The sequence below is a fragment of the Dipodomys ordii genome, unplaced genomic scaffold, assembly GCF_000151885.1.
Source record: "Dipodomys ordii isolate 6190 unplaced genomic scaffold, Dord_2.0 Scaffold70, whole genome shotgun sequence".
NCBI lineage: Eukaryota > Metazoa > Chordata > Mammalia > Rodentia > Heteromyidae > Dipodomys > Dipodomys ordii.
Genome location: NW_012267286.1, coordinates 10,541,255 through 10,559,036, shown reverse-complemented (window position 1 = coordinate 10,559,036; position 17,782 = coordinate 10,541,255). Strand labels below are relative to the sequence as shown.

The 17,782-nt window shown below is 35.9% G+C and overlaps 1 protein-coding gene across 1 annotated transcript in view; it reads left to right on the top strand.

The window, feature by feature from the left end:
- The window catches only part of Bank1 (B-cell scaffold protein with ankyrin repeats 1), a 189,440-nt gene extending 185,982 nt beyond the window's left edge, over positions 1 to 3,458 (top strand). The window contains exons 15-17 of the mRNA XM_013023789.1: positions 381 to 433; positions 2,207 to 2,271; positions 2,487 to 3,458. Of these exons, the coding sequence (XP_012879243.1) occupies positions 381 to 433; positions 2,207 to 2,266 (113 nt within the window). The 3' untranslated portion in view covers positions 2,267 to 2,271; positions 2,487 to 3,458. The remainder of the gene's footprint in view (positions 1 to 380; positions 434 to 2,206; positions 2,272 to 2,486) is intronic.
- Positions 3,459 to 17,782: the final 14,324 nt, after the last annotated feature.

Sequence of the window (17,782 nt, the reverse complement as noted above, 5' to 3'; positions counted from 1 at the left end):
AGACCCACCACCCACAAAAACAAACAAAAAACAAAAAAGACAGAAAATGGATAGGCTAACAGTTAGTTGAGGAGTATAGGAGAGTGTGCTTCATGACTAACCAGTCCAGGTGAGTGCTGAAAAGATGAAGAAGGTTTAGTCAAGTGTTGGCTCTTACTTAAAGGATTTGTAAAGAAAGTTTCAAAACTAAAGGGAATTCTCAGCATCCTACTCTGTCCATTCATTTGAATAGCATGTGTACCAATAGTACTTTTTTATCTGTTTAGTAATTCTTTTTAACCCTTATTATTTGTATGCATCACTTTTAAAGTGCTGAATAAATGAATCATTCAATGTGTGAATGACAAAGGAGCTAGTAATAAAATCCATTCTTATTCTAGGTAACACTGCCCACAATGAAAATATGTTATACAGAATTCCCTTCAGCAATGAGGTAAGTTGTGTTTCTTTTAATTTTCCAAAGAAATAATTTTTTCTGTTGAAAAAGAACAACCTATCTTATCTGTGCTTTAAGACAAATGTGAACCAAATAGATTAGATGAGCATTTGTTTGCAAAATCCATGAGCAGTAATTTAAGGAAATTAACTATTTAGAAAAAAATAAAGAAGGAACATAAAAGGGGAAAAAGTGTGAGTAGATAATGTGTACAAAGTAAGTCTTGGAAAACTTATGACTGCGTGTTTTAATAATAAGAATTTGGAGAGCCTATTTGAATAAGAATGAATAGTCCTTAAAAGTCTACTTGGAAAAATAGAGGCTCAAAGTATTGTTGATTCAAATGGTCATTACTCCATATTGTAGACTTAACAGAAAAGAAATGTTTACAAGAAGATTAAAAATAACAGGAAGCTAGGTGAGCAACAATTGAAAACCAAGACAGATTCAAGAAAATGCTCTTAATGTCCTGATGACAAAATCGTCTTCGTGAAAAACATGTTGTCTCAACTATCTGCATGTGTGATGCTCATAGAAATTTGCATAGCTTCCAAACGTCATGGGAGCCCTTAGATTTATTGCTAAAATCCAGAATTAAAAGTCCATGGCAAGCTTCAAACTGAAATGAATTTCATTTTATAAAATTTTACTCACTTTTTCAAGCCATCTTGTTTCAAATAAATCATAATTTATCATTAGGGTTATTCACCCTTAAGAATCCTTTTACTCACTTTTTCAAGCCATCTTGTTTCAAGTAAATCATAATTTGTCATTAGTGTTATTCACCCTTAAGAATCAGTTGAACTTTCCAATTTAAGCAGTGTGGGGGGGAAGGGGATGAGGGGGAAGGAGGAAGGGTAGTTGTAGAGGTGGGAGGGAGGGGATGGTAGGGGAAAAACAAAGGAGGAGGCAACAATGCTCGATAGGAAATGTACTCATTACCTTGTTCATGTAACTGTAACCCCTCTGTACAGTGTTTTCACAATTAAAATATATATATATATAAAGACATTTTAGAGTTGCTGCCATGAAGACATTTAACTGTAAATGTCTTCAATTGATCTCACCCAATAAAGCAATTTCAAAAAATGACTTTAAAATTTGGAGTCTAGGCTTGGCTTTGCCTTACTTTTAAATGGGTATATTGAATACCCATTAAATGCTGTTAAATAAATATATTAAATATAAAAAAGAATCGGTTGAAATACTTCCCTTGCTAGATTATTCCATAACCTCCACCCCCCATGGACTATAGAGCTACCCACTGAGGACAGCTTTAAGGGTTGCACCAAAATCCATGTATTTATGAATATCTTTGTCAAAGAATCTTCCGCAGAATCAGTAGGACTACAGAATGATAGCAGTTTTTTAGGGACAGTACTGTGAATAAGAGGAACAAAGTACGAATTTCCACAGCTTAGGCTGTTTTCCATCCAAATCAACATAGATTTTGACTTAGTAGTTTATGTCTATACCATTGGGAAGCCAAGGAGACGGCAAGCTGAAGGAAGGCCAGCCCGACCTACAAAGTGAGATCCTATTTCAGAAACCCAACAAACAAATTTGAAAAGTGAATTAATGAATTAATTAAAATTTGAACACGAGGATTTCCATGAATTTTGTAATAATTTTGTTTCCTTTTAAGATGGAGGAGTGTCTTTCCATTTGCCTTACAGAGCTGATTTTTCATAACTGAAAAGCGCCTTTATCATGTTTCTTTGTTCAGCTTTCAAACAGAGAAATCCTAGCTCAGAAATGTTTTTTTTTTAGCTTCCTGCTCGACTCCAAGTTGAAAAGGAATTTGGATTCCTCAGCAGTAAAGATCATTAAATAAGGTAAAATGTTAGACTTTTTTTTTAAAATCTAAAGCAGACTTACGACAGACTTGAATATTTCATTGGCTTCTGAAAGAATAAACATGTGTATTTTTCAAGCTAACAGTGATTGTTTCTTGGAAAGATTAATGCACAGGGGCGATTTTATCATAGCTAATACATTTCAATGGATGAGCCATTATTCACTAAAACATTTCCTGTGATCTCATTTGCAGATTATTATAACGGAACTCAAGGATCTGCAGACATTTTGCTTTCCGGGAGAAGCAAGCTTGTGTTTGGATGGCTTGCTCTCTGAGAGACAGAGTTATACAATGAAAGAAAGCAGAAACTAGCACATGGATTTATTACACCTGCTTCAACTGAAAATGTCTATCAATGTTAAGTCAAAGACCAGTAACAGTCACTGAAAATCCTTGCATTTTACAGCACACTTTGCCACTGAAACCACTCATTTTGAATATTAAACAAAAACAAGGGCAAAGAAGTGAAATGTGGTGTCTTACAGATACAGAGCCTGCTTAAAGGATTAACTTTTTTGGATCATTTCTCCTCTCAGAATAGCTATAAAAATATAAACTTACTTAGAATCTATTTGCCGTTTAAATGAGAGGTTTGCTGTCTACTTTTCTCACATTCTGAGGTTTATATATTATTGTTGTATCATGCTTGCCGAAACCTTCTTTTATTTAGTACCTCTTCACATGTAACCCTGAGAACATTGTACTTTTGAGAAAACTTTACATTTTTCTTTTCTCTTTTGTTGGTATTTTTAATGCTGGGGAATCAACCACATGGCCTCACACATGATAGTCAACCATCCAACCACTAAGCCACATCCCTGTGCTCAATACTTCTTCTTTATACATATTCATTATACATGTTAAGAGCTTCTCCATAAGATTTTCAGGCTTGCATAAATCACTGATCATACCTATTCTACCTTCTGTTGAAGATGACCCCTCCTATAGCCCACCCAGGGACCTTCTCCATCCCTAAAAGTCTCTCTTCATTTCTTTCACTAGAATGATGATACATTTGCACACCCTTACTTCCTCATTAAAAGTATTGCAATTTCAACAATCTGCTTCTTAGAAACCATTTACCAGCTTAGAATGCAATGCAGTTTTGTCATACTATGATTTCCATATATGAATGATACAAATAAAGAATTTTAAAACTCTCTATGACTTTTCAAAATAAATTAATGAGTATTAATCACTGAATGTTCTAATTATCACCTTTTTAAATTTTATTTTATTATAAAGATGCTGTATAGTGGGGTTACAGTTACATGAGTAACTGTCAGGCTTTGTTTTTCTCCTATTATCCCTTCCCTCACCCACCTCCCTCACTCCTCCCCCCCCCAAAGTTGTAAAGTTCATGTCCAACATAGTGTCTTGTGAGTATCATTGTTACAATGGGTCATCCTGTGTCCTTGTTTCAGCATTTTGTTATTCCCCTTCCCCTCCCCAAATTAGATAAATATATATACACGATGAAGGGTACCAAAATTAAGTACCATGATAACAGGGGATATACCATAGGGGGGAGAAACAAAAAAATCACATAGTACATTAAAAACAACAACAAAGAAAAACCTCTGTGTCCATATCTTGGTGTTCATTTCACTTAGCATCATCTTATATGGTCATATGTACATTGCTTTTGAGCTTTTCTGCTCATCTGATAATAATTATTGCAAATGAGGGAAACCATGGGACCTATATCTCTTTGGGTGTGGCTTACTTCACTTAATATGACTTTTTCCAAGTCTTTCCACTTCCAAACAAATGGGGTGGTATCATGCTTCTGATGGAAACATAGAATTCCATTATACATATATATATATATATATATATATATACACCATATTTTCTTGCTGTAGGTAACTGTAGGTTACTGTTTCATGTATGTATTAACAATTTCAAATAAGTTCAAGTTTTAAAAAATTCAGTAAAAAATATTGCAAAAATAATATGATCAAGTCCTAAAAGAAAATACTTTGTGCATCACCCTGACAATAAAATTAAATTATAAAAGAAAATGCTTTGTATAATGATATTTGCAAATTTAATCCATAGTTTTAAATCCCACATTTCAAGAAATGGCATACCCTCCCATGCATGGAGCCCGCATTTCTGTGGGCTGACTCACCAAAAGTTGGGAAAAGCAATCATAAAAACTTTTCTATGGTTTTCCAAATCTATAAAATCCAAAGGAATGTATTCTTCCTAAAGCAAGAACTTCCATACTGACCTCCATTGCTGACAATCAAAGCATTAGTTCTACTTTAACACAAAAATAGTATTTTTATTATTATTAAGGAATTGTACAGAAGGGTTGCAATTCCTTAAGTCAGTAATGAGTACAGTTCTTCTTGGACAGTGTTGCTTCTTCCTTTGCTTTTCCATGGTTTTCTCCTTCTGTCCCAGCCCACAAGTTGCATGGTTCATTTTAGTTTTACTCAATAAAAATGTGAGGTTTAATTATAAGTGAAATATTACCTTTGCCTATTAGAACACAACTATTTCACTTCATCCTTGAGGTTCAATTAAGGATGGAAGTGAGAGATAAGATCTGGATGTTATTCAGATCTTTACTGTACAAACCCAAAAAATCAAGATTTTGAAACCCAAATCTTAATGACATAGATCATACACTTTCAAATACTCATACTCATTCCGTGACATCTTTCCCTAGACACTCTGCCCTTGAACTACTACTGCTGCTGCTGCTGCTACTACTACTACCTACTTTATCAACATGAAGAAACATTTAAAAAGCAACCTAGAAGTAACTAAGATCCTCTCTAATAAACTTCCTCTGTTATGACTCATCCTTCATTCATTATGTTTTGCCAGACCTATAATGTTAGATAGAGGAGGCTAGAAATATGAAGTCAGGAGTCTCCTCCTACCTGTCATATGATGAAAACTAAAGAAATGAGTAAGAGAAGGAAAAATAATCCAAATGAAAGAATGCTCCATGAAGAAGTAGTCTTTTCAGTTCTGGAATGATAAAGAGCTTATTAGAATGCTGACATTATATACATTAAATTGAATCACATAAGAGATGTTCTTCTTCATGACAAAGGGCAGCAAAAGAAGAAAAGAACCAAGGACAAACATTGGACACTTGAAATTTCTGAAAGATCCCTGACAGAGAAGGAAATACTAGGTGAGGAATCAAAAGCCTTCTTACTAAGCATGTAGCCAGGTGCTAGCGCATCATCAGGTCAGCTCTGTTCTCAACCATGCACTCCAGAGCCACCCTCATCCTCAGCTCTGAAATTTACTCCAATACTCTTAAGAATTTTATTTTCTACCCAGTTAACAAAGAAGATGCGTCCAGATTCATGGGTTCATAACTTGGATAGTTTTCTGGTTCTCTATGCTACAGATTTTGAGATACTAGAGACATTTTTGATTGTCCTGTGAGGGATTTGCTCTTGACTTCTAGAGGCCAGGGATGCTAATAAACACCTGCAATACACAAGACAGGAGAGGATCTGTTCCAAAATGCCCATAGTGCTGGCACTGAGAAATCCTGCTCTAGACTGTGAAGAAAACACATTGACAATTAAAACAGTGTTGTTAAAATAAAAGAGTTTAGAAGTGGAAACCCCTATGCGTCTATGTGAATGTCCTTATTTTGGAGTTCATATGACTGAAGCTTAAATGGATCATTAACTCCTCAAGTGAATAAAAGTATCACATATTTTTACAAGTCAATATCATTCTATCCACAGAATCCATAATTTTAAGGAAATGTAGACCATTCTCAATACTTCCTAGTGAGAATTACTCCTAGTGAGTCACATTGACATCTTACTTGTGCACTAAGTTATTTCTGCATTCTATAATTCTCAGGGCCTTATTTCAATAACTTGTGCCTGCCTGAAGTGTCATTTCCAATTGCTTTCATAATGAGAACATTTTTAGAAGACTGGTCTGCATGGTGAGCTTGATCTAGTACACACCAAGTAATGAGAATCAAATTATTATGATGTCTTACTGTAGCTTTTTCTTTAGCTGTACCTGCCAGGTGCAGTTGACCTGACATTTTATGGTGTATATCTTTACAAGTGAGCTACCATATAAAAGATAGCAAAAGGTAAAGACTCTCAACACTCTAGAGCTGAACTTTATAATTGTTAGTATATCACTTTCTTAGTGTTCTCATCATTGAAAAACAGAAGAGAATAAATAAATGATGTCATGTACTCAAATGGACAGTGCATACCGTATTCCAGAGCTTCAGCTATGAAGTAAGACCAACCTAATTTGAACCTTAACTCAACTATGTCCTGTCCATGTGAGCAAAGTCAGATTTTCTGTCTCCCAATTCCTACTGCTAATGCAAAGATAATAATCGTGTGTTAAATGTAAATCCAAAAGGACATCATCCAAAAGGACATTTGATTAATTAAGTAGAACTTGTTGATGAACATGGAAATCACCCATAAATTTGAACTATCTTAAAGATAAACTGAGATACTGTATATGGTCATTGTAGTGACATAAGACATATATTTTGAAGCACTTTCACTTAAAATAAATGTCAATAAGCATAGTTTGCAAGAAAAGGAATCTTTTTTGTATGTTTTTATTGTAAAACTACTGTACAGAGGGGTTACAGTTACATGAGCAAGGTAATGAGTACATTTCCTATTGAGCATTGTTGCCTCTTTGAGGTGCAAATACTCTGTGATTCTTTAGCTTGTCTCATTTTCTGGTTGATTCGAGTCAAAGCTCAAGGCATATATGTAAGCGTGTGATCCAAATTTATATGTTCCATAATGTGTTTAAGTTTTCCACTGATTTCTGGAAACAAGGGAATCCTCAGTATTGGTCTCCATGGTCTGCCCTTATCCTCTCTACCTCTCTTTGGTCACTTGGTTTTGTTACACTGGCACTGCCAAAGCTCTCGAGTCTTCTTGGCATCTTTCTATGAAAGCCTTTGTGATTGCTCTCTTTTCTGCCCTAAAACATTTTTCTTATCCCCCTTTTACCTAATTTTCACTCATTCTTCCCATTCTTTCTTTGAATTTCATTTCTATTGACATCCCTTCCCCCCCCCCAAGAAGTATTAAAAAGGAAATGACAGCTTTGAAAAGAGTGATAATAGGAGTGATGGGAAGAAAGTAGATTTTCATACCATGATAAAAAAAATCAGTAAGACTTGCTAATGGTTTTGATATGGGCATAGGAAAAAAATAATGTAGATAATGCCCTAACTTCTCAACTTTATTGGTTTTGTGATGATGTACCATTGACTAACAAGGAAAATGAGGAAGACAAGTTTTGCTGATTTATGTGACAAGGACCCAGTCAATTGACCTAACTATCTGTTTCTTCCTGAGTAAAATTAAAGCTAATAAAGGCAAAACTTCATTGGCTAGCTGTGATGATGAAGCCTAAGTGATGTTTATGATGCACTTGAGTCTTAGTTAAAGCTTGATGATTCCTAAGTTAACCGCATCATCATCACTACCATCAATCAGTTATCATCTTCAAATACAATAGATAATTAGGTGAAGCTGGTGTCAGTGTCGCTGAGGACTTAGAATCGTGTTGATAATATTTCCCTTTGAGCTAAATACAGAAACTAGAAATGTATTTACAAATCAATTTTAGAGATGGGTCCAAAGTCTTTTCATCCATTAGAAACTGTCTTTGGTTCTGACAGTTAAACGTGCAGTTTATAAAGTTGACTGTGAATATAAAGTAGTTTGAGAGAAGATTCCTATCATTTTATCTTCGCACCCCCACCACCAAAAAAAAAGGAAAGGAAGTTATTATACGTGCCCAAAAAAAGAATATGTCGTTGGTACATGGACTTAGTACGTGTTTTAATCACCTTTTATGAAGCCTCTTGAAATCAAGGGGCTGGGCGGTAAAGGCAACAGTTTTAGACTCCCCAGCAATAGATTGAGGTTGTGTTCCACCTGAGGTTGTGTTCATCCCAGTAGTGAGATAGACTCAGGCAGGTATGGACTGGAGGAAGCAGAGAGCGCTTACCAAAGCAGAGTCCTAGGTGTCTGTGGCTGTTGGGGTTCACATTCAAGTGTCTGCTCACCAGCATCCTAGGTTTGAGGCAAGTGTCATAGTATCAGTGGTGGCATTACATACTGATTCCTCCTGATTTCTGTGTTCCACCAACTGTAGTATTAACTTAAACCATCTCTAGATCTCTAAAAGGTTTTAATAAGCTCTTTATTCCCTATATTAAATCCATTGTATATTAAATGGCTAGAGTGCTTTCAGCTTCCCTAAGTACAACTATGACAACACACTGTCAGCTCAAGATTTTAAATTTAACTCAGGTTTTAATTAGTTAGAACTTTGTCTGATTGACATTTTGGGTAACTAAAATTTCTAATCTATTTATCTGCTACTCAATTCTTATTTCAAGCATTCTCGTGAAAGTAAGAGATAATGCTCATTAAATGAATAAATAATATCAGCTATCTTCTGAGTTAAGCTGCTTCATAAAATAATAACTCCATAAATCATTCATCCTGACATCAGACCAACTTTCAGATCAATTGAGTACCATGTTCATCAGATTCATCCAATGTTTACAGTCAATTTGAAGTGATTTTTTAACCTATGAAGTATATCATAGCTTAGTAATGGGAACTTTTAAAGTGGGAACTTTGATGTTAGTATTACCACAGAGATATCAAAATGTTACTTGTTGACTTTCTACCTGTGGCATCCAGATTCTACATTGTTTTCCAGTGATATTTAATTAAATCAAACAAGCTTCATTAAACTAATTTTGTCACCAAAATCTAAAAATAGAAACTTTATAAATTCAGGAAGAATTCCACTGTAGCTAAGGCTACATCAACATTATTCACTGACTTAATAAACTATTCTCTTATTAGTTAAGAGAAACTGTCACTAAACTATTCTCTTTAGATTGTGTTCAGAACAACTATTTCCTTCTTCAAAAGTTTAGACACTCATTATTAGTAACCTAATAATATGACTTAAGCTATACTTTGGAAGCCCACATAGCAAAGAATAAGCTTTAGTAAACCAGGCACTATATAGAGAACTATTTATGAGAACTGTGACTGCATTTTCTGGGTTTTGAAACAGTGAATATAGAGGGGAAAATGAATGAGTAGAATACTAATAAATGGCCACCATTAGTCTCTTGAGTCACAATGTCATTTACTCAGCTCTATTTTCTTTCCTAGATTGTAAGACTGAACAGAAAAGCATGCCTGCAGTTAGTACTTCAAGCAGAATCTCATCTTCTGGACTGTGCCAATCTGGACAAGAAACTCAATATGGTCTTCTAATCTATATTATTCACCTTAAACTAGATATCACATTTTTCTTAAGGGCAGGAGCCATTACAGGTTTGATGAAGAAACAATTGACCAGTGGTAATAAACTGTTTCTGGAATAAAACTAGTAACTTGAGAATCAGTGAGCACCACTGGGTGATGTCTCCAGAGAGCAAGCCGACCATGACCTTAGTGTTACAAAAAAAGAAAAGAAAGAAAAAGAAAAAAGAAATCGACACAATTTTTACATCTTTCTCCTCTACTTCTTGTGGTTACAGAAAGGGCACAGTATCAGACTATAAATTGAACATTTGCCTTTAAAGTGTCTATATTCTTCTTTTATTTGTTGTTGTTTTTTGTTTGTTTTGATTTGTGCCAGCCTGGGACTTGAATGCAGGGCCTAGGTGCTATTTTTGAGCTTTCTTTGCTCAAGGCTAGCACTCTATCACTTGAGCTACAGTTCCACTTCCGTCTTTTTTGGTGGTTAATATTAGAGAATCTCACAGACTTTCCTGCCTGTGCTGGCTTCGAACCACAATCCTCAGATCTTGACCTGTTGAGTATCTAGGATTACACCAATAGGATCAATTCTAGGGCCTCATACATCCTAAGCAAGTTCTCTACCACTGAGCTAAATCACCTGTCTCTATATCTTCTTTATGTTCAGGTGACAATATCTGCTCTCATATAGATTTAAGAATCAATGGGGCATGGTATAACTGTGGAAGATGAGACATGGTTGAAGGCAGTGAGACATTTAAGGTGTGCTTTTGAAGGCTGTATCCTGGGCTTGACCCCTTCCTGTTATTCCCTGCTTCCTTAATGCCATAAGGTAAATAATCATTCTCCACATACCCTTCTGCTATGATATTCTACCTTACTTCCTCCACACTACTTCAACAATATGGCATTCTATTTCACCAAGGATCAAAAATCACCAGAGCCAAGGACTATTGACTGAAATCCCTGAAACTTGGACAAGTTCCTTTCCTAATTTATTCTCTCAGTATTCTGCCCCAGTGACAACAAACCTGATTACCACAGCATTTGCCCATCTGGTAGTTTACCAGATTATCAATCAGCTCAAATAAAGAAAGCAATAGTAAATTTTTTTCACCTGATTTCAGCTTTTGTTACATTTTATTCAACAAAGGTGAATTTGGACTGCAGAATTTTAAAGGAAAAAAAGGTAGCAGATATTATGTTGGCATTTTAGTTTTCTACTGGGACATTACACGTTTGCTCCTCAGTCATTTCAAAATTCTTAAAATTTCTTTCTGGTATTGTCATTCGATTTAGCAACTGGATAAAAACAGCTGAAAGTATTTCTTGGTCTTAAATTAGAATTGGCCATGACAAATGTTCCTTCAAGAATGTAGGCTGAATCCTGCACATTTATCACAGTGTCTGGGCAATGTTTGTCCCTGTAGGACAGAAGAAGGGAGAGGAAGAATTCCTGTGTTGGTAAACTGGAAGTCTAAGAATTACACTTGCCATATGGGATTTCTTTGATGGGAAGACTGGTCTGTCCTTCTCAATTAATTATCAAAATGAAATATTCTCATGCAAAGACAACAATCTTGGTGATCTAGACATAAGCAAAACCAGTAGGAATAAACACTTTCATTTACATGAGGCTGTGCTTCTTTTCTGTGACATTCAACAAGTTCTAGAGTTTAAAGAAGAAAATATATGCATGCTAAATGCCCATACAACCACAAAGAAGTTACATAAACCCAACATAATTAAAGCAATTTATATAGGGCATAAACTTCATGACATTTATAGTCCACTTGCAAGTAAAGAAAGCAACTCTACAGAAATAACTTCTACTAGGAAAACACTTATGTGGTTTGCACAGTTCCAAAATACCAGTCTTTAAATATGTACCATTCCACCCGAATGCCAAAAGGAGACTAGCAAACTCAACAGAGAAAACATGGCCTCAATTTAGAGATTTGGTAAGAAAGTGAAATGAAGACCTACTTTTACATGTAATGTAATAAAGAACAATTCAATTTCTCCAGCTTTATCATTTCATTAATATCATCAGGGAAAGAATTTCAAATAAATAGCTAAGTTTACCTAAATTGATTCATCAATCAACACAATGGCAGTGCTATGTGAAAGCTACCGAGTTCTAGAAATGCTCAAACTTTTCCACTGCAGAATCTCATGTATTAAATAATAGACATGGTATATTTTTAATGCCAGGTGAGCAAATAAGAAGCAAGGGCAGTGTCTGCCTGAGGTCATAATCAGAACAGGGACTCCTCCAGTGCTGCTTCTTATGGAAATAGCCATAAATCCAGATTTTTCTTAATATTCCAGTGTCGGAGCAAACCCACATTTGCAGCCCACTATCGAGCAGATGTCCACTCGCAATTTTCCAATGCCTGTGCCGTCAAGTTCCAAGCTTGCTCTTGACAGAATTGTTACATCAGAAAACATTGGCCCTAGGCACTAAAATGACACAGTTATTTGACGAGCAGTTTTCCTCAGGTTGTGGAGAAATCCAAAGGTATGATTCCTGCTTCATAAACTTAATGCTTGCCGATGGTAGGAACGATGTAGATAAACACTGGTAGTAGCAGTAACTAAGTTTATGATTTTCACGTTGCAAAACAGAATTACCATCTGTCTTTTTCACAAGCACTGCCCAAAATTTCCAATGCCAACTTTAAGGACACTAATCATCCTGCAGCTAGGAGCGATTTATTTTAACTCCAGCATTTTCATTTTGTGGAAGCACCCTGAACTCTGTAGGCAACCCTTAGCAAAGGATCTACATACATAAATGTATCTGTATTTGATTCGGGAACTAAGTATGGAAGGCCTGGTTCAAGTGGACATGAGATTAAATCCTAAGCACTTAAATGTTAGAAGGGTTCAAGCTGTCATCTTCAAATTAATTTCCTGAGGCTGGGAAGGTGGCTCAGTGGTAGAGTGCTTGCCTTGCATGTATGATGCCCTGGGTTCGATTCCTCAGCATCATATAAGCAGAAAAAGCCAGAAGTGGTGCTGTAGCTCAAGTGGTAGAGTGCTAGCCTTAAACTGAAGAGCTGAGGGACAGCATCCAGGCCCAGAGTTCAGGCCCCACGACTGACAAAAATAATAATAATTTCCTGGATGTCTTTATGCCAAACTGTTGATAATATGCATTTTAGTCCATTGCAAGGTGTCATGCCAGTGTTAAAAATTTCCTTCCATAAACTTCTTCATAGTTCTTCACTTCTAGAGTAAAGCACTCAGTCCTGATGCAAAAGTAAGCACTCACCATCCAGGAGTGACTTCAGGGTAACTTATTTCTGCCTTGCTGTTCAGGTTTAGTGATCCACCATTTTTCAGCAGCAGATGAAACTCTGTGGGTGTCTGCAGGCTGAACATCCTTTTCAGCAAGTGGGCCTGGGGGTGTGCTCAGATCTCAAGCCAGTCTGTGATACTTCAGTTGTTCCCTCCAGATGGGATTATATTAGAGTTGAAACATTCTGTTCGCCTCTTGAGAAGAAAACTGGGCCTGTGGGTTAAAAAACCACCAACCTTCTTCCCACTGACACCTAATATGCCTCTCTTGCCTAGCTCATGTCTTTCCAAATAGGCAGTTAGGGAGCGCTGCACATAAAACTTCACACTGTACAACACATTTTGAGGGAAATGTTTTTTCAAAGTAACTAGAGGGAAAATATCAGAACTAGCACATGGTTTGCAAAATCTGAGCTGTGGGCAATTACCAGTCACGATTCTCAGACAAATTTCTTTAACTCGTGTACTGCACAGAAACAGACAGCCTAAATAAACTGAGGGATGTGGATATGCATGCCATGCCCAGAGAAATAAAAAGATGAGGCTTCATGTAATTGTAACCCCTCTGTACAGTATGTTCACAAATAAAATAAAATTAAATTAAATATAAAAAAAAGATGAGGCTTAATGAAGTAGTTGCTAATAGTCTCAGGGCTCAAATGTAGGAACACAAAATCTAACAGAGTTAGGGATGGAGCTCATTGGTAAAGAGCTTGCCTAGCATGCACAAGGCCCTGATTTCAATCCCCAGCACTAGAAAGAAAAAGAAAATCTGACTTGTGCAAAAATGAACGAGACAGGAAAAAATTGCTGCAATCCAAATAGCAGTTGCTGTGGTCTAAATGTTAGTGCCACCCTACTCCATGCTTGTTCAAATATGTGTTGAGGCCTCTTCACCAAGGTGATCATATTAAGAATGAGGGCAGGGTCTCCAGTGGCAATTAGGTCATAAGAACTATCTTGAATGGAATCGATGTCCTTAGAAAAAAAGCCTAAGAAAGTCAAGCACTGGTGGCACACACCTGTAATCCTACTACTACTTCTACTACTCAGGAGGCTCAGACCTGAGGATCACAATTCAAAGTAAAGGTAGCCAGGCAGGAAAGTCCATGAGTCTCTTATCTCTAGTTAAGCATCACAAAGCTAGAAGTAGAAGTGCGACTCAAGTGGTGAAATGTTAGCATTGAGCAAAAGAAACAACGGGACAGTGCCTATGCCTTGAGGTCAAGCCCTAGCATCAACAAAAAAATCAGACATCAGACTATATATATATATATATATATATATATATATATATATATATATGTATGTATGTATGTATAGTGAGGACATATCTAAGAGTCAAAAATAAGACATTATCAGACACTGAATCTGTCTTAACCTTGGACTTCTCAACCTCCAAAAGTATAAGAAATAGCTATGTTGTTCATAAACTACCTCAGTTCAAGAATTTTCTTAAAGTAGCCTAAGAGAATAGCCCATTCTCACCTCACACTATGTACAAACGACTATGTACATAACTACTTTCAGAATCTTCCAAATACAGTGAACCTGATACAATATGCAAATTGAAAGTTTGAATTCTCTAAAAGGAAAAGACTTTTAAAAGCCATACTGCAAAACTTTTCATTTATAGAAGAGAAATAAGGTGAACCAGATACCAGTGGCTCATGACTGTAATCCTAGCTATTCAGGAAGCTGAGATCTGAGGATCATGGCTCAAAGCCAGCCTGGGCAGGAAAGTCTGTGAGACTCTTATCTCCAATTAGTCACCAGAAAACTGGAAGTGTCTCTGTGGCTTAAGTGGTAGAGTGCTTGCCTTGAACTGAAGAGCTCAAGGACAGCACCCAGGCCCAGAGTTCAAGCCCCACAACTGACCAAAAAGAAAAAGAAAAAAGATGAAACATCATTAATTGAGCATATCAAAATTAAAAGTAGAATCTACTATAAAAATTTTAACTATCGGAAGTGGCGCTGTAGCTCAAGTGGTAGAGCGCTTGCCTTGAGCTGAAGAGCTGAGGGATAGCGCCCAGGCCCAGAGTTCAAGCCCCACGACCGACCAAAAAAAAAAAAAAATTAAACTATTGATAACAAAACTACTTTAAAAGTGGCAGAATTAACATCTTTATAATATAAATAGGGAAAATGCCAATAAAATATATTAATACATTGACAGAAATTTGATATGAAATGCAATTTCATAGATATCACACCTAATAAGAAAAGAAATTCAAATGTAATAAAAAGTTAAGACAAAGGAAAATATCCAACCAAGTTAAGTGCTTCAAAAAGTTTTACATAAAAATACATATAGGGCTGCAAGTATGAGGCCCTGGGTGCTAGGCTTATTAATGGAAAAATACATTAATACACAGAAAACATATGTAAAGATATTAATCAGAGTTATACATTGGAATAATCATTCAGCATTGCCAATTTTGTGTGTATGCATTTCTAACTATCCAAAGAGCAAAACAAGAAATAGACTTTAATACTAACATTAAACAAATATCTGTGATGTTCAAATACCAAAGTTAGAGTTTATTCTTACAACTTGTATCATAACAATAATGCACTAATGGTATGTTAATTGCACTAAAATCAATACTTAAAACATAACCATTAATTTTTTAATTAACAAACACTTAAGAAACATATCCATTGGCATATTGTTAGTAGTAGTTAAGCACTATGTTACTATAACAGAAAGTTTAGTAAACAAATTCGTCTCCAACTGATGCATTCATATACAAATTATGGGTGAAAAGATAATGTCAAGCATTGTAATATTAAATATAATTATTTTAAAACAGCTATTATAAAATTCTTTAGGGACTATTTCAGGTGTCTTTGGTATAGCATGCTTCAAATCTTCTAATGAATGCTTTCCACTGATTCACATTCTACACACTATGGAGCAAGTGTAAAAGAGCTGGACTGTAATTTCTAAACCTAGTGTTATTAATACATCCATCTATGCCTTTACATATCTGTTGTGAACAGCTTCCACAACACTATGTCACCAGTGACTGAGGAGTCTTATTTGCAAATTACTAAAATATAGGCTCCATGGAAAAATTAGAAGTTGTTCTGTATATCATTTTGAAACTGAAGGAGAAACCTGAGGCCACTAATTTTTTCATCTGTTTCTGAAAGCAAATGAATCAGCTAAAAAACAACTTGGATCTGCCAACAAAGAGTGTCTGCCAATTATTCAGTATGACTATTTAACTGCTTTAATACTATGGGTTTTTTGGTTTGGACAAAAATCTGCCCAAGCTAAGTTCTTAGAGAAGAAATGAGAGCAAATGCTAATGAACGCAGCGACTCTATTGTGAATGTGTTGAGAAGTATGAATGTCAGATGGAGTGAGGCCGAGTTACACTCACAGGGCAGTATTGCCAGCTTTCCTTATTTTGTAAGGTTCTTCTAGCCCACATCTTTTTTCTCTGAATGTTACTTCTTCACAGACATTCAGTGATCCTTGGTCATATTTTGCTGGACCAAGCTATCACTTGACTCCAAACGGACAGTTTATTGTATTGTCAGAACACACGCAAAATCTGCTTAGTCCCTTGAGCAGGAGAAAGAACGCTCAAGAGCCTCCTTGAACTCCCTATAGTTCTTCCTGTGGCTTTATAGCTCCTATTTCCTTATATTCCATAAAAGAGTATTCCTTATTTAATTTGTGTTTATCTAGATTATTTTGGAAAGATTTGCTGTAATTCAAGGGAACAAAATTGTGACAGATAATATCACCAAGTTAAAAACTACAGAATTTTTTTTACATTTTTATTGTCAAGGTGATAGAGGGGTTACATAAGTCAAATATTAAGTACATTTCTTTTTGGACAGTGTCACCTCTTCCCTCACTTTCTCCAGTTTTTCCCTCCAAACTCCCAAGGTGTGTAGCTGACTTTCAGCATAGTGTCTAGTGAGTATCACTGCTTACTAAGTTCACCCTTTGCCCCACCATTTCCCAGCTTCCCCTTTTCCTCTCCAAACCATAAACTTACATACAGGACAAAAGGTACAGAAATAAAAACAAAGATCAAAAAAAAAAAACAGAAAAAAACACAAAAACTACAATTTCAAAAAGGATCATTTAATTTTTTGTAAGTTTTTTATTGTGACAATACTATACAGAGGGGTTGCAGTTACATGAGCAAGATAATGAGTACATCTCTTATCAAGCATTGTTACCTCTTCCTTTGTTTTTCCCCTATCATCCCTTCCCTCCCACTTCCACAATTACACCCCCCCCCGCCTCCCACCTAAATTGTAAAGTTTGTTGTTCAGCAGTGTCTTGTACATCTCATTGTTGCAATGGTCAATTTGTATCCCTAGTTAAACATTTTGTTTTTTCCCTTCCCCTCCTCAAATTATACCGACATCAAATATAGTGAAAAAAGGGATTATACCATGGAGGAGGAACATTCAAAGCAACAAAAAAAATCACATGGTACCTTATAAATACGTTAGAAATAATAGCAAGAAAGAAAAAAACACTTGTGTCCCTATCTTATGGTTCATTTTGCTTAACATCATCTTATCTGGTCATATGTACATAGCTTTTGGCCTTTTCTGCTTGTCCCAGATATGTACTAGTTATTGCAAATAAGGGAAACCATAGGACCTATGTTTCTTTTGGCCTGGCTTACTTACTTCACTTAATATAATTTTTTCCAAGTCTTTCCATTTCTTAACAAATGGGGCAATGTCATTCTTTCTGATGGAGGCATAGAATCCCTCGTGTGTGTGTGTGTGTGTGTGTGTGTGTGTGTGTGTGTGTACTACATTTTCTTGATCAATTCATCTACTGAGGGGCATCTGGGTTGGTTCCATATCTTAGCTATGGTAAATAATGCTGCAATAAACATAGTTGTGCTGGTAGCTTTAGTG